This window comes from Oncorhynchus clarkii, chromosome 16 (assembly GCF_045791955.1).
Source record: "Oncorhynchus clarkii lewisi isolate Uvic-CL-2024 chromosome 16, UVic_Ocla_1.0, whole genome shotgun sequence".
NCBI classification, from domain to species: Eukaryota; Metazoa; Chordata; class Actinopteri; order Salmoniformes; family Salmonidae; genus Oncorhynchus; species Oncorhynchus clarkii.
The window spans coordinates 1,219,544-1,242,023 of record NC_092162.1 but is presented as its reverse complement, the minus strand read 5'-3'; the positions used below and the strand labels follow the sequence as shown (position 1 = coordinate 1,242,023).

Sequence of the window (22,480 nt, the reverse complement as noted above, 5' to 3'; positions counted from 1 at the left end):
CCCTCCACAGCAGTACAATAATCTATAGTAACTAGCATGCTAGCTCCCTCAACAGCAGTACAATAATCTATAGTAACTAGCATGCTAGCTCCCTCCACAGCAGTACAATAATCTATAGTAACTAGCATGCTAGCTCCCTCCACAGCAGTACAATAATCTATAGTAACTAGCATGCTAGCTCCCTCCACAGCAGTACAATAATCTATAGTAACTAGCATGCTAGCTCCCTCAACAGCAGTACAATAATCTATAGTAACTAGCATGCTAGCTCCCTCCACAGCAGTACAATAATCTATAGTAACTAGCATGCTAGCTCCCTCAACAGCAGTACAATAATCTATAGTAACTAGCATGCTAGCTCCCTCAACAGCAGTACAATAATCTATAGTAACTAGCATGCTAGCTCCCTCAACAGCAGTACAATAATCTATAGTAACTAGCATGCTAGCTCCCTCCACAGCAGTACAATAATCTATAGTAACTAGCATGCTAGCTCCCTCCACAGCAGTACAATAATCTATAGTAACTAGCATGCTAGCTCCCTCCACAGCAGTACAATAATCTATAGTAACTAGCATGCTAGCTCCCTCAACAGCAGTACAATAATCTATAGTAACTAGCATGCTAGCTCCCTCAACAGCAGTACAATAATCTATAGTAACTAGCATGCTAGCTCCCTCCACAGCAGTACAATAATCTATAGTAACTAGCATGCTAGCTCCCTCAACAGCAGTACAATAATCTATAGTAACTAGCATGCTAGCTCCCTCCACAGCAGTACAATAATCTATAGTAACTAGCATGCTAGCTCCCTCAACAGCAGTACAATAATCTATAGTAACTAGCATGCTAGCTCCCTCAACAGCAGTACAATAATCTATAGTAACTAGCATGCTAGCTCCCTCCACAGCAGTACAATAATCTATAGTAACTAGCATGCTAGCTCCCTCAACAGCAGTACAATAATCTATAGTAACTAGCATGCTAGCTCCCTCCACAGCAGTACAATAATCTATAGTAACTAGCATGCTAGCTCCCTCAACAGCAGTACAATAATCTATAGTAACTAGCATGCTAGCTCCCTCAACAGCAGTACAATAATCTATAGTAACTAGCATGCTAGCTCCCTCCACAGCAGTACAATAATCTATAGTAACTAGCATGCTAGCTCCCTCCACAGCAGTACAATAATCTATAGTAACTAGCATGCTAGCTCCCTCAACAGCAGTACAATAATCTATAGTAACTAGCATGCTAGCTCCCTCAACAGCAGTACAATAATCTATAGTAACTAGCATGCTAGCTCCCTCCACAGCAGTACAATAATCTATAGTAACTAGCATGCTAGCTCCCTCAACAGCAGTACAATAATCTATAGTAACTAGCATGCTAGCTCCCTCAACAGCAGTACAATAATCTATAGTAACTAGCATGCTAGCTCCCTCCACAGCAGTACAATAATCTATAGTAACTAGCATGCTAGCTCCCCTCCACAGCAGTACAATAATCTATAGTAACTAGCATGCTAGCTCCCTCCACAGCAGTACAATAATCGATAGTAACTAGCATGCTAGCTCCCTCCACAGCAGTACAATAATATATATATCTATAGTAACTAGGATGCTAGCTCCCTCAACAGCAGTACAATAATCTATAGTAACTATCATGCTAGCTCCCTCCACAGCAGTACAATAATCGATAGTAACTAGCATGCTAGCTCCCTCCACAGCAGTACAATAATATATATCTATAGTAACTAGGATGCTAGCTCCCTCAACAGCAGTACAATAATCTATAGTAACTAGCATGCTAGCTCCCTCCACAGCAGTACAATAATCTATAGTAACTAGCATGCTAGCTCCCCTCCACAGCAGTACAATAATCTATAGTAACTAGCATGCTAGCTCCCTCCACAGCAGTACAATAATCTATAGTAACTAGCATGCTAGCTCCCTCCACAGCAGTACAATAATCGATAGTAACTAGCATGCTAGCTCCCTCCACAGCAGTACAATAATATATATCTATAGTAACTAGGATGCTAGCTCCCTCAACAGCAGTACAATAATCTATAGTAACTAGCATGCTAGCTCCCTCCACAGCAGTACAATAATCTATATCTATAGTAACTAGCATGCTAGCTCCCTCAACAGCAGTACAATAATCTATAGTAACTAGCATGCTAGCTCCCTCAACAGCAGTACAATAATCTATATATTTCGTATCTAGCATGCTAGCTCCCTCAACAGCAGTACAATAATCTATAGTAACTAGCATGCTAGCTCCCTCAACAGCAGTACAATAATCTATAGTAACTAGCATGCTAGCTCCCTCAACATCAGAACAATAATGTATATTATCATGTCCATACTGTATAAACAGACAGACTACCTAAAACACCCTTCATGTCCATTTGTTTTTTAAACAGACTACCTAAAACCAGGAGACTTCTAAACAGCTTCTACCCCCAAGCCATAAGACTCCTGAGCAGCTCATCAAATGGCTACCCAGTCACTTTAACGCTACCTATAAACTTTTGTTATTGACCAAATACTTATTTTCCACCATAATTTGCAAGTAAATTCATTAAAAATCTTACAATGTGATTTTCTGGATTTTTTTCCTCTCTCATTCTGTCTGTCATAGTTGAAGTGTACCTATGATGAAAATTACAGGCCTCTCTCATCTTTTTAAGTGGGAGAACTTGCACAATTGGTGGCTGACTAAATACTTTTTTTGCCCCACTGTATGTAGCCTCGCTATTGTTATTTACTGCTGCTGCTTAATTACTTGTTACTTTTATTTTCTATTTTTTTACTTAACACTTATTTGTATTTTTTTCTTAACTTCATAAAGCGTTGTTGGTTAAGGGCTTGTAAGTAAGCATTTCACTGTAAGGTTGTAAGGTTTTCACCTGTTCGGTGCAGGTGACAAATACAATTTTATTTTAATTTATATACGATACGATAGTGATAATTGGTTGTTACTCACAGTGGGCGGATTCTTCTCCTGGAAGAGGCGGATCAACAGGGCCAGTTCCTCGGCTGTGATTCGTTGGCTCATCATGGCAACCAGCAGTTCCACCAGTACCGTCTGGCAGTCTTCATAGCTGGAATCCGATTGTGACAGAATGCTCTGGAAAGCAGTCAGAATGGTCTTCACCGCTCCCTGTGAGCAGTAGAAGAGGAGGGGTTAACCATAGTATTAGGGAGGAAGACACGAGACAGATGGCCCAGTCTCTCCTGGTTCCTGGACAACTGATGACATGCAACAAACAACAACATCCCAGGTTCTGTTTTGTTGTTTCAAGGGTTCAATTGTCTTTATCCAGGCCAAGTGCAGGTAGTTGGATATGGGATGAGAGGTAGCCAGCATAATAACCTGATGGTAAAGCAGCGCAGCGTTGCGGGGGTTGGCCCTCACGGCCCCCAAGAGGCTGTGAAACACGTGACCCAACACCTCCAGATCAGGTGACCCTGACGCCAGCAGCTGGAGCTCCATCAGGCAGATCTCTGGGAAGAGAAGAACGCCACGACCCCCTCTGCCGGGGGACTTCGCCGTGAACGCAACCGCTCCACCCAGCCCGGCCCCCGCTCCGCCTGCTGAATCCACCTTCACACCTGTCAGAGGAAGAGCAGAGACAGACATGAGACATTGACATGACACACACACACACTATCAACACATAATGCTCTACGTGTCACAGAACTATACCTTAGGTATCCACAGAAGAATGTACACACCCACCCTTCATGTCCCTACTGTAGAAACTAACAGACTACCTAAAACCCCTTCATGTCCCTACTGTAGAAACTAACAGACTACCTAAAACCCCTTCATGTCCCTACTGTAGAAACTAACAGACTACCTAAAACCCCTTCATGTCCCTACTGTAGAAACTAACAGACTACCTAAAACCCCTTCATGTCCCTACTGTAGAAACTAACAGACTACCTAAACCCCCTTCATGTCCCTACTGTAGAAACTAACAGACTACCTAAAACCCCTTCATGTCCCTACTGTAGAAACTAACAGACTACCTAAAACCCCTTCATGTCCCTACTGTATAAAACTGAGTTAGTCACAGAGCTGCTGGGCTCACTGCAGGCTGGGAGGGAGTCCCCTAGTGATTTACAGCAGACCAGCTCAAAAGGCTCTCACTAACACACGACCTTCTGGAAGATTCACCCTCTCGCTCTCCTTTCATCATCCTTTTTCCCTCCCACAGTTTCGCCATCGCTCTAAGTTGAATAATGAATATCTGTTCCACCAAAACACAGTCAATCCCCTGGACCCAGAACGTCATTAGCTACACTGTTAATATACACTGCATATGCATTTACAGAGCCTTAGGAAAGTATTCAGACCCCTTGACTTTCTCCACATTTTGTTAAGTTACAGCCTTATTCTGAAATAGATTAAATATATATATATATAAATCAATATACACACAATACCCCATAATGACAAAGCAAAAACAGTTTTTTTTTAGAAATGTTTGATAATTTATAATAAATCAAAAAACTGCAGTATCACATTTACATACAGCGGCAACACACAGCATGTGAACCCTTTGGAATGACCTGGATTTCTGCATGAATTGGTCATCAAATGTGATCTGATCTTCATCTAAGCCACAACAACAGACAAACACAGTCTGCTTCAACTAATAACAACAGACAAACACAGTCTGCTTCAACTAATAACAACAGACAAACACAGTCTGCTTAAGCCACAACAACAGACAAACACAGTCTGCTTAAGCCACAATAACAGACAAACACAGTCTGCTTAAGCCACAACAACAGACAAACACAGTCTGCTTAAGCCACAACAACAGACAAACACAGTCTGCTTAAGCCACAACAACAGACAAACACAGTCTGCTTAAGCCACAACAACAGACAAACACAGTCTGCTTCAACTAATAACAACAGACAAACACAGTCTGCTTCAACTAATAACAACAGACAAACACAGTCTGCTTAAGCCACAACAACAGACAAACACAGTCTGCTTAAGCCACAACAACAGACAAACACAGTCTGCTTCAACTAACAACAACAGACAAACACAGTCTGCTTCAACTAATAACACACAAATGATTGCATTTTTCTTGTCTGAGTTGAACACCCCTGAGGTACAACAGAAAAACCAATACACTTCGATGTGTGTGTGTGTGATATGGTGTGTGTGGGTGTGTGTGTGTGTGTGAGATATGGTGTGTGTGTGTGTGATATGGTGTGTGGTGTGTGTGTGTGTGTGTGTGTGTGTGTGTGTGTGTGTGTGTGTGTGTGAGATATAGTGTGCGCGTGAGTGATATGGTGTGTGTGTAGGTGTGAGATATGGTGTGTGTGTGTGTTTGTGTGTGTGTGATATGGTGTGTGTGTAGGTGATATGAGCGTATCTGTGTGTGTGTGTGTGTGTGTGTGTGTGTGTGTGTGTGTGTGTGTGTGTGTGTGTGTGTGTGTGTGTGTGATATGAGCGTATCTATGTGTGTGTGTGTGAGATATGAGCGTATCTGTGTGTGTATGTGTGTGATGAGCGTATCTATGTGTGTGTGTGTATATGTGTGTGTATGTGTAATACTACAGAATATGAGTCACAAGGATGCTCCCATGAGGCCGTGGTGCTGCTGTGATGTCAGGACTCAACAAAGACTGGATTCTGAACGGAAAGAGAGAGACCGTCACCATGACAAAGAGATGCTCAGTCTGCTGTCTGTCATGCCACACACATCTGACACACACACAGTAATAGTCACATGACGCTACAGTCGGTCAACACAGGGGTTGTGTTCATTAGGGATCCGGTACAACATTTTCTAAACGTTTTGAAACAGTAGGACAAGTACAGAATCTACTTGCTAGATATTACCGCACGGTCGGAACTAGAAGCACAAGCACTCGCGTTAACATCTGCTAACCATGTTTATTTGACCAATACACTTTGAATTGATTACAAACTATTTAACCAGGATAGAGGCTTCACAAACCTGTTGCTAAGAAGCAACTGAGGGGAAACTCTGACCTGATGACCACAGTGTGGTCTCGAAGTTTCCCAGAGCTTTTTAATCATTAAGACTACGAGACCAACCCTGGAACCACATACTAAGATATCAACTCTATAAACAACAACAGACACAACAGCTAAAGATAGATAGAACGCAAGGAGAACTCCCATGCTATATGCTGACAAACATCTGTCCCCAGGGCTCCCACAGTAGTCCAGGGGTTCTAACCTCCTCTCCCTCCCCACAGTAGTCCAGGGGTTCTAACCTCCTCTCCCTCCCCCACAGTAGTCCAGGGGTTCTAACCTCCTCTCCCTCCCCACAGTAGTCCAGGGGTTCTAACCTCCTCTCCCTCCCCCACAGTAGTCCAGGGGTTCTAACCTCCTCTCCCTCCCCACAGTAGTCCAGGAGTTCTAACCTCCTCTCTCCCACAGTAGTCCAGGGGTTCTAACCTCCTCTCCCTCCCCACAGTAGTCCAGGGGTTCTAACCTCCTCTCTCCCACAGTAGTCCAGGGGTTCTAACCTCCTCTCCCCCACAGTAGCCCAGGGGTTCTAACCTCCTCTCCCTCCCCCACAGTAGTCCAGGGGTTCTAACCTCCTCTCCCTCCCCACAGTAGTCCAGGGGTTCTAACCTCCTCTCCCTCCCCACAGTAGTCCAGGGGTTCTAACCTCCTCTCCCTCCCCCACAGTAATCCAGGGGTTCTAACCTCCTCTCCCTCCCCACAGTAGTCCAGGGGTTCTAACCTCCTCTCCCTCCCCACAGTAGTCCAGGGGTTCTAACCTCCTCTCCCTCCCCCACAGGAGTCCAGGGGTTCTAACCTCCTATCCCTCCCCCACAGTAGTCCAGGGGTTCTAACCTCCTCTCCCTCCCCACAGTAGTCCAGGGGTTCTAACCTCCTCTCCCTCCCCACAGTAGTCCAGGGGTTCTAACCTATTCTCCCTCCCCCACAGTAGTCCAGGGGTTCTAACCTCCTCTCCCTCCCCACAGTAGTCCAGGGGTTCTAACCTATTCTCCCTCCCCCACAGTAGTCCAGGGGTTCTAACCTCCTCTCCCTCCCCACAGTGGTCCAGGGGTTCTAAACTCCTCTCCCTCCCCCACAGTAGTCCAGGGGTTCTAATCTCCTCTCCCTCCCCACAGTAGTCCAGGGGTTCTAACCTCCTCTCCCTCCCCACAGTAGTCCAGGGGTTCTAACCTCCTCTCCCTCCCCACAGTGGTCCAGGGGTTCTAACCTCCTCTCCCTCTCCCACAGTAGTCCAGGGGTTCTAACCTCCTCTCCCTCCCCACAGTAGTCCAGGGGTTCTAACCTCCTCTCCCTCCCCCACAGTGGTCCAGGGGTTCTAACCTCCTCTCTCTCCCCCACAGTAGTCCAGGGGTTCTAACATCCTCTCTCTCCCCCAAAGTAGTCCAGGGGTTCTAACCTCCTCTCCCTCCCCACAGTAGTCCAGGGGTTCTAACCTCCTCTCCCTCCCCACAGTGGTCCAGGGGTTCTAACCTCCTCTCCCTCCCCCACAGTAGTCTAGGGGTTCTAACCTCCTCTCCCTCCCCACAGTAGTCCAGGGGTTCTAACCTCCTCTCCCTCCCCCACAGTGGTCCAGGGGTTCTAACCTCCTCTCTCTCCCCCACAGTAGTCCAGGGGTTCTAACATCCTCTCTCTCCCCCACAGTAGTCCAGGGGTTCTAACCTCCTCTCCCTCCCCACAGTAGTCCAGGGGTTCTAACCTTCTCTCTCCTACAGTAGTCCAGGGGTTCTAACCTCCGCACAGCAACATTAGTCCTAGCAAGCTGTGCTGAATTTGAACGACTGTGATCCATCTCTTGCGTTCGTAAATGATCCACTCCGATTTCAGAGACTTGTCTGAGTGTGCCAGAGAGCAGAATAACTGATGAATTCATGAACGCGCAAAACCCGTTGAATATGGCCGATGTCAGTAAACGTTGGCAAAAAAATACAAATTAAATTGTTGCCAGCAGCACAGTTACAGTCACCAACGCTCTGGATAACTTGACCAGCTCTGCTAGGGCGAGTAAAATGGTCAGAGTGAAGTGTTCTCTCATTTGTGTCTGGAAGTAGTTAGCAAGCTAGCCAACGTTAGCGCTTGACTGGCGTTGTGAGGATCAGATCAACCCGACTCCTCAGCCAGAGAGTCTCAATAGTGAGGATCAGATCAACCCGACTCCTCAGCCAGAGAGTCTCAATAGTGAGGATCAGATCAACCCTACTCCTCAGCCAGAGAGTCTCAATAGTGAGGATCAGATCAACCCGACTCCACAGCCAGAGAGTCTCAATAGTGAGGATCAGATCAACCCGACTCCTCAGCCAGAGTCTCAATAGTGAGGATCAGATCAACCCTACTCCTCAGCCAGAGAGTCTCAATAGTGAGGATCAGATCAACCCGACTCCACAGCCAGAGAGTCTCAATAGTGAGGATCAGATCAACCCAACTCCTCAGCCAGTCTCAATAGTGAGGATCAGATCAACCCTACTCCTCAGCCAGAGAGTCTCAATAGTGAGGATCAGATCAACCCGACTCCTCAGCCAGAGAGTCTCAATAGTGAGGATCAGATCAACCCGACTCCTCAGCCAGAGTCTCAATAGTGAGGATCAGATCAACCCGACTCCTCAGGTGAGAGTCTCAATAGTGAGGATCAGATCAACCCGACTCCTCAGCCAGAGGGTCCAGTCTCAATAGTGAGGATCAGATCAACCCGACTCCTCAGCCAGAGAGTCTCAATAGTGAGGATCAGATCAACCCGACTCCTCAGCAAGAGGGTCCAGTCTCAACAGTGAGGATCAGATCAACCCTACTCCTCAGCCAGAGAGTCTCAATAGTGAGGATCAGATCAACCTGACTCCTCAGCAAGAGGGTCCAGTCTCAATAGTGAGGATCAGATTAACCCTACTCCTCAGCCAGAGAGTCTCAATAGTGAGGATCAGATCAACCCTACTCCTCAGCAAGAGGGTCCAGTCTCAATAGTGAGGATCAGATCAACCCTACTCCTCAGCCAGAGGGTCTAGTCTCAATAGTGAGGATCAGATCAACCCGACTCCTCAGCCAGAGAGTCTCAATAGTGAGGATCAGATCAACCCGACTCCTCAGCCAGAGTCTCAATAGTGAGGATCAGATCAACCCGACTCCTCAGCCAGAGAGTCTCAATAGTGAGGATCAGATCAACCCGACTCCTCAGCCAGAGAGTCTCAATAGTGAGGATCAGATCAACCCGACTCCTCAGCCAGAGGGTCCAGTCTCAATAGTGCAGTGGGCTCTGAACGCTCTGAACTTACCAACAGACAATCTGTCAACGCTCTGAACTTACCAACAGACAATCTGTCAACGCTCTGAACTTACCAACAGACAATCTGTCAACGCTCTGAATTTACCAACAGACAATCTGTCAACGCTCTGAATTTACCAACAGACAATCTGTCAACGCTCTGAACTTACCAACAGACAATCTGTCAACGCTCTGAATTTACCAACAGACAATCTGTCAACGCTCTGAATTTACCAACAGACAATCTGTCAACGCTCTGAACTTACCAACAGACAATCTGTCAACGCTCTGAACTTACCAACAGACAATCTGTCAACGCTCTGAATTTACCAACAATCTGTCAACGCTCTGAACTTACCAACAGACAATCTGTCAACGCTCTGAACTTACCAACAGACAATCTGTCAACGCTCTGAACTTACCAACAGACAATCTGTCAACGCTCTGAATTTACCAACAGACAATCTGTCAACGCTCTGAACTTACCAAGGACCCAGAGTGCACTCTGCAACACTGAATGCAGGCGAGCTGCAGAAGGACGAGGAGGCAACGATTCCCCATCAATTAGCAGTGCAATTTTGAGAGGGTTTATCTAATGTTCCCTCATTAGATTTCAGCTAATCTTGCCCTGTGCAAGTGTGTGTGTGTGAGTAGGTGCCACGGTGTGTGTGTGTGTGTGAGTAGGTGCCACTGTGTGTGTGTGTGAGTAGGTGCCACTGTGTGTGTGTGTGTGTGAGTAGGTGCCACTGTGTGTGTGTGTGAGTAGGTGCCACTGTGTGTGCGTGTCTGTGTGCGCATGACATTGTTTACTACCGGCCACCGTGTGTGTGTTAGGCCCTCTTACCTTCTTCCTGCTTGGCCATGTCCTCTGGGTTGCTCTCGCTGTCTGCCTCGTATCCCTCCTCCTCCCCTAGCACTGGAGCCTCACCACACCCCTGCACCTCGTCTCCCTCCTCAGCCTCAGATAGATCCCCCGCCGGGACCACACTCTCCACACACACTGCTAACTTCTAGAGGGAGAGAGAGAAATAGGGGGAGAGAGGGAGAAAGGGATAGAGAATGAGTACAGGGAGAGTGAGAGAGAGTATAGAGAAAGTAGAGAGAATAGAGAGTAAAGGGAGAGATTAGAGGGAGAGAGTATAGGGAGAGAGTAGAGAATAGAGAGTAGAGAATAGAGAGTAGAGAATAGAGAGTAGAGAATAGAGAGTAGAGAATAGAGAGTAGAGGGAGAGAGTAGAGGGAGAGAGTAGAGAGTAGAGGGAGAGAATTGAGGGTAGAGGGAGAGTAGAGAGAACAGAGAGTAGAGTAGAGAGAATAGAGTAGAGGGAGAGTAGAGAGAAAGTAGAGAAAATAGAGAGTAGAGGGAGAGAAGAGAGTAGAGGGAGAGAATAGAGAGTAGTGGGAGAGAATAGAGTGTAGTGGGAGAGAATAGAGAGTAGAGGGAGAGTCGAGAGAATAGGGAGAGTCGAGAGAAAGTAGAGAAAATAGAGAGTAGAGGAAGAAAATAGAGAGTAGAGGGAGAAAATAGAGAGTAGAAGGAGAAAATAGAGAGTAGAGGGAGAAAATAGAGAGTAGAGAGAGAGAATAGAGAGTAGAGAGAGAGAAAGTAGAGAGTAGAGAATAGAGAGTAGAGAGTAGAGGGAGAGAATACAGAGTAGAGGGAGAGTAGAGAATAGAGAGAATAGAGTAGAGGCAGAGAATAGAGAGAGAGTAGAGGGAGAGAATAGAGAGAGAGTAGAGGGAGAGAATAGAGAGAGAGTAGAGGGAGAGAATAGAGAGAGAGTAGAGGGAGAGAATAGAGAGAGAGTAGAGGGAGAGAATAGAGAGAGAGTAGAGGGAGAGAATAGAGAGAGAGTAGAGGGAGAGAACAGAGAGAGAGTAGAGGGAGAGAATAGAGAGTAGAGAGAGAGAATAGAGAGTAGAGAGAGAGAGTAGAGGGAGAGCAGAGAGGGAGAGAGTAGAGGGAGAGCAGAGAGATAGAGTAGAGGGAGAGCAGAGAGAGTAGAGGGAGAGAATAGAGAGAGAGTAGAGGGAGAGAAGAGAGAGAGTAGAGGGAGAGCAAACAGAGAGCAGAGAGAGGAGAGGGAGAGCAGAGAGAGGAGAGGGAGAGCAGAGAGAGAGTAGAGGGAGAGCAGAGAGAGAGTAGAGGGAGAGCAGAGATAGTAGAGGGAGAGCAGAGATAGTAGAGGGAGAGCAGAGAGAGTAGAGGGAGAGCAGAGAGAGTAGAGGGAGAGCAGAGAGAGTAGAGGGAGAGCAGAGAGAGTAGAGGGAGAGCAGAGAGAGTAGAGGGAGAGCAGAGAGAGAAGAGGGAGAGTGAATAGATAGAGGAATAGAGAGTAGAGGGAGAGAATAGGGAGTAGAAGGAGAGTAGAGAGTAGGAGAGTAGAGGGAGAGAATAGAGAGCGAGAATCGGTAGTAGAGAGAGGAGAATAGAGAGTAGAGGGAGAAAGAGAGAGAGAATAGTGGGAGAGTAGAGTGAGGGAGAGAGAGTAGAGGGAGGGAGGGAGAGTAGAGGGAGGGAAGGTAGAGGGAGGGAGAGTAGAGGGAGAGTAGAGAGAGAAGTTTCTCAAAGTCAGATAAAGTTGTCTCCGGTTAACTCCATCACCAGAGCCAGAAGAGTAAAGAGTAACATGAAAGAATGCTGTACAGTACAGAAGCTGTGCTAAAGCTAGGCTAACACAGGCAAACGTTTCTTACCCATGTTCCAGAACGGTCAGGTTTCTCTGTGGTACTAATTACCCATCAGTCACGTCAAAAAATTACAAAAGCTAAAAAACATTTATTCAAGCAACACTCTTAATGTCTGTACTGTTATTAACAACGGGAAAACAACAACGATTCAAGAAACAGACCAATAAGAAAGAGATTTCAGGTCATAAGACCTGCTTGTATCAGCTGACTAGCTAGACCACCCGGAGGTGCTGTTAGTCTGCTGTACACACACACACACACACATGCACGCGCACACACACACGCACACAGAGAGAGAGAGAGAGAGAGAGAGAGAGGAAGGACCGATTAGCTAACTATTCATCATTTGTATGCCTGATGGGAACAGTAAACTAGCCTAGACGGCCTTCTGGATTTCAGGTGCTTGAGATAATAACGACAACATATCCTTCCATTCCATCATAACACTAAATCTGGAACGGCTACCCACTATATTACAGAGTTAGTAGGTTAACTCATTAAATCATTAAGAACAGTTACCTAGTCCACTATATTACAGAGTTAGTAGGTTAACTCATTAACTAATTAAGAACAGTTACCTAGTCCACTATATTACAGAGTTAGTAGGTTAACTCATTAACTAATTAAGAACAGTTACCTAGTCCACTATATTACAGAGTTAGTAGGTTAACTCATTAACTCATTAAGAACAGTTACCTAGTCCACTATATTACAGAGTTAGTAGGTTAACTCATTAAGAACAGTTACCTAGTCTACTATATTACAGAGTTAGTAGGTTAACTCATTAAGAACAGTTACCTAGTCCACTATATTACAGAGTTAGTAGGTTAACTCATTAACTCATTAAGAACAGTTACCTAGTTCACTATATTACAAAGTTAGTAGGTTAACTCATTAACTCATTAAGAACAGTTACCTAGTCCACTATATTACAGAGTTAGTAGGTTAACTCATTAAGAACAGTTACCTAGTCTACTATATTACAGAGTTAGTAGGTTAACTCATTAAGAACAGTTACCTAGTCCACTATATTATAATATTAACTCATTAAGAACAGTTACCTAGTCCACTATATTATAATATTAACTCATTAAGAACAGTTACCTAGTCTACTATATTATAATATTAACTCATTAAGAACAGTTACCTAGTCCACTATATTATAATATGAACTCATTAAGAACAGTTACCTAGTCCACTATATTATAATATTAACTCATTAAGAACAGTTACCTAGTCTACTATATTAAAATATTAACTCATTAAGAACAGTTACCTAGTCCACTATATTATAATATTAACTCATTAAGAACAGTTACCTAGTTCACTATATTACAGAGTTAGTAGGTTAACTCATTAAGAACAGTTACCTAGTCCACTATATTATAATATTAACTCATTAAGAACAGTTACCTAGTCCACTATATTATAATATTAACTCATTAAGAACAGTTACCTAGTCCACTATATTATAATATTAACTCATTAAGAACAGTTACCTAGTCCACTATATTACAGAGTCAGTAGGTTAACTCATTAAGAACAGTTACCCACTATATTACAGAGTTAGTAGGTTAACTCATTAACTCATTAAGAACAGTTACCCACTATATTACAGAGTTAGTAGGTTAACTTATTAACTCATTAAGAACAGTTACCCACTATATTACAGAGTTAGTAGGTTAACTCATTAACTCATTAAGAACAGTTACCTAGTTCACTATATTACAGAGTTAGTAGGTTAACTCATTAACTCATTAAGAACAGTTACCTAGTCCACTATATTACAGAGTTAGTAGGTTAACTCATTAAGAACAGTTACCTAGTCTACTATATTACAGAGTTGGTAGGTTAACTCATTAAGAACAGTTACCTAGTTCACTATATTACAGAGTTAGTAGGTTAACTCATTAAGAACAGTTACCTAGTCTACTATATTACAGAGTTAGTAGGTTAACTCATTAAGAACAGTTACCTAGTTCACTATATTACAGAGTTAGTAGGTTAACTCATTAACTCATTAAGAACAGTTACCTAGTCCACTATATTACAGAGTTAGTAGGTTAACTCATTAAGAACAGTTACCTAGTCCACTATATTATAATATTAACTCATTAAGAACAGTTACCCACTATATTACAGAGTTAGTAGGTTAACTCATTAACTCATTAAGAACAGTTACCTAGTCCACTATATTATAATATTAACTCATTAAGAACAGTTACCTAGTCCACTATATTATAATATTAACTCATTAAGAACAGTTACCTAGTCCACTATATTACAGAGTTAGTAGGTTAACTCATTAAGAACAGTTACCTAGTTCACTATATTACAGAGTTAGTAGGTTAACTCATTAACTCATTAAGAACAGTTACCTAGTCCACTATATTACAGAGTTAGTAGGTTAACTCATTAAGAACAGTTACCTAGTCCACTATATTATAATATTAACTCATTAAGAACAGTTACCCACTATATTACAGAGTTAGTAGGTTAACTCATTAACTCATTAAGAACAGTTACCCACTATATTACAGAGTTAGTAGGTTAACTCATTAAGAACAGTTACCCAGTCCACTATATTATAATATTAACTCATTAAGAACAGTTACCTAGTCCACTATATTACAGAGTTAGTATGTTAACTCATTAACTCATTAAGAACAGTTACCTAGTCCACTATATTATAATATTAACTCATTAAGAACAGTTACCTAGTCCACTATATTATAATATTAACTCATTAAGAACAGTTACCTAGTCCACTATATTACAGAGTTAGTAGGTTAACTCATTAAAAACAGTTACCTAGTCTACTATATTATAATATTAACTCATTAAGAACAGTTACCTAGTCTACTATATTATAATATTAACTCATTAAGAACAGTAACCTAGTCCACTATATTATAATATTAACTCATTAAGAACAGTTACCTAGTCCACTATATTACAGAGTTAGTAGGTTAACTCATTAAGAACAGTTACCTAGTCCACTATATTACAGAGTTAGTAGGTTAACTCATTAAGAACAGTTACCTAGTCTACTATATTACAGAGTTAGTAGGTTAACTCATTAAGAACAGTTACCTAGTCTACTATATTACAGAGTTAGTAGGTTAACTCATTAAGAACAGTTACCTAGTTCACTATATTACAGAGTTAGTAGGTTAACTCATTAACTCATTAAGAACAGTTACCTAGTCCACTATATTACAGAGTTAGTAGGTTAACTCATTAAGAACAGTTACCTAGTCCACTATATTATAATATTAACTCATTAAGAACAGTTACCCACTATATTACAGAGTTAGTAGGTTAACTCATTAACTCATTAAGAACAGTTACCCACTATATTACAGAGTTAGTAGGTTAACTCATTAAGAACAGTTACCCAGTCCACTATATTATAATATTAACTCATTAAGAACAGTTACCTAGTCCACTATATTACAGAGTTAGTAGGTTAACTCATTAAAAACAGTTACCTAGTCTACTATATTATAATATTAACTCATTAAGAACAGTTACCTAGTCTACTATATTATAATATTAACTCATTAAGAACAGTAACCTAGTCCACTATATTATAATATTAACTCATTAAGAACAGTTACCTAGTCCACTATATTACAGAGTTAGTAGGTTAACTCATTAAGAACAGTTACCTAGTCCACTATATTACAGAGTTAGTAGGTTAACTCATTAAGAACAGTTACCTAGTCTACTATATTACTGAGTTAGTAGGTTAACTCATTAAGAACAGTTACCTAGTCCACTATATTACAGAGTTAGTAGGTTAACTCATTAAGAACAGTTACCTAGTCTACTATATTACAGAGTTAGTAGGTTAACTCATTAAGAACAGTTACCTAGTCCACTATATTACAGAGTTAGTAGGTTAACTCATTAAGAACAGTTACCTAGTCTACTATATTACAGAGTTAGTAGGTTAACTCATTAAGAACAGTTACCTAGTCCACTATATTATAATATTAACTCATTAAGAACAGTTACCCACTATATTACAGAGTTAGTAGGTTAACTCATTAAGAACAGTTACCCACTATATTACAGAGTTAGTAGGTTAACTCATTAAGAACAGTTACCTAGTCCACTATATTATAATATTAACTCATTAAGAACAGTTACCTAGTCCACTATATTATAATATTAACTAATTAAGAACAGTTACCTAGTCCACTATATTATAATATTAACTCATTAAGAACAGTTACCTAGTCTACTATATTATAATATTAACTCATTAAGAACAGTTACCTAGTCCACTATATTATAATATTAACTCATTAAGAACAGTTACCTAGTCTACTATATTATAATATTAACTCATTAAGAACAGTTACCTAGTCCACTATATTATAATATTAACTCATTAAGAACAGTTACCTAGTCTACTATATTATAATATTAACTCATTAATAACAGTTACCTAGTCCACTATATTATAATATTAACTCATTAAGAACAGTTACCTAGTCTACTATATTATAATATTAACTCATTAAGAACAGTTACCTAGTCCACTATATTATAATATTAACTCATTAAGAACAGTTACCTAGTCCACTATATTATAATATTAACTCATTATATATGTCACTTATTCAACGTTTTTGCAGAATGTACATTTCTGTCTAAATAGACAAAAGTAATTATTTTTCATGAGACGGCCATAAACAATAACTAATAATGCTGGATAGTTCTCGAATAAGTTGAGGAGTATTCAACTCCTTCATTATGACAAGCCTAAATAAGATCAGGAATATTCAACCCCTTCGTTATGACAAGCCTAAATAAGATCAGGAATATTCAACCCCTTCGTTATGACAAGCCTAAATAAGATCAGGAATATTCAACCCCTTCGTTATGACAAGCCTAAATAAGATCAGGAATATTCAACTCCTTCGTTATGACAAGCCTAAATAAGATCAGGAATATTCAACCCCTTCGTTATGACAAGCCTAAATAAGATCAGGAGTATTCAACTCCTTCGTTATGACAAGCCTAAATAAGATCAGGAATATTCAACCCCTTTGTTATGACAAGCCTAAATAAGATCAGGAATATTCAACTCCTTCGTTATGACAAGCCTAAATAAGATCAGGAATATTCAACCCCTTCGTTATGACAAGCCTAAATAAGTTCAGGAGTATTCAACTCCTTCGTTATGACAAGCCTAAACAGGTTCAAGAATATTGCTAAATAAGTCAGATAATAAGTTGCATGGACTCACTGTGTGCAATAATAGTGTTTCTTAAGGACTAGCTCACCTCTGTGTCCCACACAAACAATTATCTGTAAGGGCCCTTAGTCGGGCAGTGAATCTCAAACAGAGATTCAACCACAAAGACCAGGGAGGGAGGTTCTCCAATGCCTCGCAAACAAGATTACCTATTGGGTAAAAAAAAGAAAAAAGCTGACATTGAATATCCCTTTGAGCAGGGTGAAGTTATTCATTACACTTCAGATGGTGTATCAATACAACCCGTCACTGCAAAGATACAGGCGTCCTTCCTAACTCAGTTGACAGAGAGGAAGGAAACTGCTCAGGGATTTCACCATGAGACCAAAGGTGAATTTAAAACAGTTAGAGTTTAATATAGTATGAAACACAGATAAATTATATAAAAAATGCCTGTCAAAAGCTTTGGACCACCTTAAATACAATTTTGGCAAAAAAGGCAAACTCAGCTCCATCATTTATTAAATCAGATGGCTCCTTCATCACAAAACCCATTAATATCGCCAACTACTTTAGTAATTATTAAAGCTTCTCCTTCACCCAAACCTCCCCGGCCTTCTCCTTCACCCAAACCTCCCCACCTTCTCCTTCACCCAAACCTCCCCGCCTTCTCCTTCACCCAAACCTCCCCGCCTTCTCCTTCACCCAAACCTCCCCGCCTTCTCCTTCACCCAAACCTCCCCGCCTTCTCCTTCACCCAAATCGAGATAGCTGATGTTCTGAAAGAGCTGCAAAATCTGGACCCCTACAAATCAGCTGGGCTAGACAATCTGGACCCCTACATATCAGCTGGGCTAGACAATCTGGACCCCTACAAATAAGCTGGGCTAGACCATCTGGACCCCTACATATCAGCTGGGCTAGACAATCTGGACCCCTACAAATCAGCTGGGCTAGACAATCTGGACCCCTACAAATCAGCTGGGCTAGACCATCTGGACCCCTACATATCAGCCGGGCTAGACCATCTGGACCCCTACATATCAGCCGGGCTAGACAATCTGGACCCTCTCTTTCTAAAATTATCTTCCGAAAATGTTGCAACCCCTATTACTAGCCTCTCTTTCGTGTCGTCTGAGATTCCCATAGATTGGAAAGCAGCTGCGGTCATCCCCTTCTTCAAAGGGGAAGACACTCTTGACCCAAACTGCAACAGACCTAAATCTATACGACACTGCCTTTCTAAGGTCTTTGAAAGCCAAGTTAACAAACAGATTACCGACCATTTCGAATCTCGTATAGATTTAGAATTCGCTAGAAGGCGAACAGAAGACAGTCCTCTCCTCCTCAATAGCCTCCTTGTTGGCGACAAAGCACAAGTGTTCACTACTGCCGAAGAGTTTTGATATCTGAATCATTGTCAGCAGACAAAAACATGCACACATTGAAAAACAAAATGCTACTTATCCTTTATCTAGAAAACGTATTGCACAACTAACTTAATTAGTTTTTATCACTTTAAACATTTATTTTGGTATCCAACCCTGTAAACGCATGTAAGAGGACAGAGGGCACAGGAGCTGATCAAATCTAATAGAGGACCCAGTGCCAAGCAGCAACAGAGTATTAACGTGAGGGACTGATACTGTATTACCTAGTGGACTGCCTTGGACTTGGGCCAAAAAGTTCTACGGGCTCTAGTCAAAAGTAGTCCCACTGCCTCGCCTGACCACTAGTCCTCCTCCCTAGCCTGACGACAAATCCCTCTCCCTGACCACTAGTCCTCCTCCCTAGCCTGACCACTAGTCCTCTAGTACCCCTCCCTAGCCTGACCACTAGTCCCCCTCCCTAGCCTGACCACTAGTCCTCCTCCCTAGCCTGACCACTAGTCCTCTAGTACCCCTCCCTAGCCTGACCACTAGTCCCCCTCCCTAGCCTGACCACTAGTACCCCTCCCTAGCCTGACCACTAGTACCCCTCCCTAGCCTGACCACTAGTCCCCCTCCCTAGCCTGACCACTAGTCCTCCTCCCTAGCCTGACCACTAGTCCCCCTCCCTAGCCTGACCACTAGTCCCCCTCCCTAGCCTGACCACTAGTCCCCCTCTCTAGCCTGACCACTAGTCCCCCTCCCTAGCCTGACCACTAGTCCCCCTCCCTAGCCTGACCACTAGTCCCTCTCCCTAGCCTGACCTCTAGTCCTCCTCCCTAGCCTGACCACTAGTCCTCCTCCCTAGCCTGACCACTAGTCCTCCTCCCTAGCCTGACCACTAGTCCCCCTCCCTAGCCTGACCACTAGTCCTCCTCTCTAGCCTGACCACTAGTCCCTCTACCTAGCCTGACCACTAGTCCCTCTCCCTAGCGTGACCTCTAGTCCTCCTCCCTAGCCTGACCACTAGTCCTCTAGTCCTCCTCCCTAGCCTGACCACTAGTCCTCCTCCCTAGCCTGACCACTAGTCCTCTAGTCCTCCTCCCTAGCCTGACCACTAGTCCCCCTCCCTAGCCTGACCACTAGTCCTCCTCTCTAGCCTAACCACTAGTCCTCCTCTCTAGCCTAACCACTAGTCCTCCTCTCTAGCCTGACCACTAGTTCTCCTCCCTAGCCTGACCACTAGTCCTCCTCCCTAGCCTGACCACTAGTCCTCCTCCCTAGCCTGACCACTAGTCCCCTCCCTAGCCTGACCACTAGTCCTCCTCCCTAGCCTGACCACTAGTCCTCCTCCCTAGCCTGACCACTAGTCCCCCTCCCTAGCCTGACCACTAGTCCCCCTCCCTAGCCTGACCACTAGTCCCCCTCTCTAGCCTGACCACTAGTCCCCCTCCCTAGCCTGACCACTAGTCCCCCTCCCTAGCCTGACCACTAGTCCCTCTCCCTAGCCTGACCTCTAGTCCTCCTCCCTAGCCTGACCACTAGTCCTCCTCCCTAGCCTGACCACTAGTCCTCCTCCCTAGCCTGACCACTAGTCCCCCTCCCTAGCCTGACCACTAGTCCTCCTCTCTAGCCTGACCACTAGTCCCTCTCCCTAGCCTGACCACTAGTCCTCTAGTCCTCCTCCCTAGCCTGACCACTAGTCCTCCTCCCTAGCCTGACCACTAGTCCTCTAGTCCTCCTCCCTAGCCTGACCACTAGTCCCCCTCCCTAGCCTGACCACTAGTCCTCCTCTCTAGCCTAACCACTAGTCCTCCTCTCTAGCCTAACCACTAGTCCTCCTCTCTAGCCTGACCACTAGTTCTCCTCCCTAGCCTGACCTCTAGTCCTCCTCCCTAGCCTGACCACTAGTCCTCCTCCCTAGCCTGACCACTAGTCCTCCTCCCTAGCCTGACCACTAGTCCCCCTCCCTAGCCTGACCACTAGTCCTCCTCTCTAGCCTGACCACTAGTCCCTCTCCCTAGCCTGACCACTAGTCCCTCTCCCTAGCGTGACCTCTAGTCCTCCTCCCTAGCCTGACCACTAGTCCTCTAGTCCTCCTCCCTAGCCTGACCACTAGTCCTCCTCCCTAGCCTGACCACTAGTCCTCTAGTCCTCCTCTCTAGCCTGACCACTAGTTCTCCTCCCTAGCCTGACCACTAGTCCTCCTCCCTAGCCTGACCACTAGTCCTCCTCCCTAGCCTGACCACTAGTCCTCCTCTCTAGCCTAACCACTAGTCCTCCTCTCTAGCCTAACCACTAGTCCTCCTCTCTAGCCTGACCACTAGTCCTCTTCCCTAGCCTGACCACTAGTCCCCCTTCCTAGCCTGACCACTAATCCTCTAGTCCTCCTCCCTAGCCTGACCAGTAGTTCTCCTCCCTAGCCTGACCACTAGTCCTCCTCCTTAGCCTGACCACTAGTCCTCCTCCCTAGCCTGACCACAAGTCCCCTCCCTAGTCTGACCACTAGTCCTCCTCCCTAGCCTGACCACTAGTCCTCCTCCCTAGCCTGACCACTAGTCCCCTCCCTAGCCTGACCACTAGTCCCCTCCCTAGCCTGACCACTAGTCCCCTCCCTAGCCTGACCACTAGTCCCCTCCCTAGCCTGACCACTAGTCCTCCTCCCTAGCCTGACCACTAGTCCTCCTCCCAAGCCTGACCACTAATCCTCCTCCCTAGCTTGCACTAGTCCCCTCCCTAGCCTGACCACTAGTCCCCTCCCTAGCCTGACCACTAGTCCCCACCCTAGCCTGACCACTAGTCCTCCTCCCTAGCCTGACCACTAGTCCTCCTCCCTAGCCTGATCACTAGTCCTCCTCATTAGCCTGACCACTAGTCCCTCTCCCTAGCCTGACCACTAGTCCCTCTCCCTAGCCTGACCACTAGTCCTCCTCCCTGACCACTAGTCCTCCTCCCTAGCCTAACCACTAGTTCCCCTCCCTAGCCTGACCACTAGTTCCCCTCCCTAGCCTGACCACTAGTCCCCTCCCTAGCCTGACCACTAGTCCCCTCCCTAGCCTGACCACTAGTCCCCTCCCTAGCCTGACCACTAGTCCTCCTCCCTAGCCTGATCACTAGTCCTCCTCCCTAGCCTGATCACTAGTCCTCCTCATTAGCCTGACCACTAGTCCCTCTCCCTAGCCTGACCACTAGTCCCTCTCCCTAGCCTGACCACTAGTCCCCCTCCCTAGCCTGACGACTAGTCCCTCTCCCTAGCCTGACCTCTAGTCCTCCTCCCTAGCCTGACCACTAGTCCTCCTCCCTAGCCTGACCACTAGTCCTCCTCCCTAGCCTGACCACTAGTCCCCCTCCCTAGCCTGACCACTAGTCCCCCTCCCTAGCCTGACCACTAGTCCTCCTCCCAAGCCTGACCACTAATCCTCCTCCCTAGCTTGCACTAGTCCCCTCCCTAGCCTGACCACTAGTCCCCTCCCTAGCCTGACCACTAGTCCCCACCCTAGCCTGACCACTAGTCCTCCTCCCTAGCCTGACCACTAGTCCTCCTCCCTAGCCTGATCACTAGTCCTCCTCATTAGCCTGACCACTAGTCCCTCTCCCTAGCCTGACCACTAGTCCCTCTCCCTAGCCTGACCACTAGTCCTCCTCCCTGACCACTAGTCCCTCTCCCTAGCCTAACCACTAGTTCCCCTCCCTAGCCTGACCACTAGTTCCCCTCCCTAGCCTGACCACTAGTCCCCTCCCTAGCCTGACCACTAGTCCCCTCCCTAGCCTGACCACTAGTCCCCTCCCTAGCCTGACCACTAGTCCTCCTCCCTAGCCTGATCACTAGTCCTCCTCCCTAGCCTGATCACTAGTCCTCCTCATTAGCCTGACCACTAGTCCCTCTCCCTAGCCTGACCACTAGTCCCTCTCCCTAGCCTGACCACTAGT

At 44.7% G+C, this 22,480-nt stretch overlaps 1 protein-coding gene across 1 annotated transcript in view; it reads right to left on the bottom strand.

Annotated features, from left to right (window-relative positions):
* LOC139367856 (lysosomal trafficking regulator) overlaps positions 1-22,480 on the bottom strand; it is a 231,284-nt gene that overhangs the window by 124,414 nt on the left and 84,390 nt on the right. The window contains exons 16-18 of the mRNA XM_071106189.1: positions 10,128-10,293; positions 3,382-3,620; positions 2,992-3,168 (exon numbers count right to left, since the gene is read on the bottom strand). Coding sequence (XP_070962290.1) covers positions 2,992-3,168; positions 3,382-3,620; positions 10,128-10,293 — 582 coding nt within the window. The remainder of the gene's footprint in view (positions 1-2,991; positions 3,169-3,381; positions 3,621-10,127; positions 10,294-22,480) is intronic.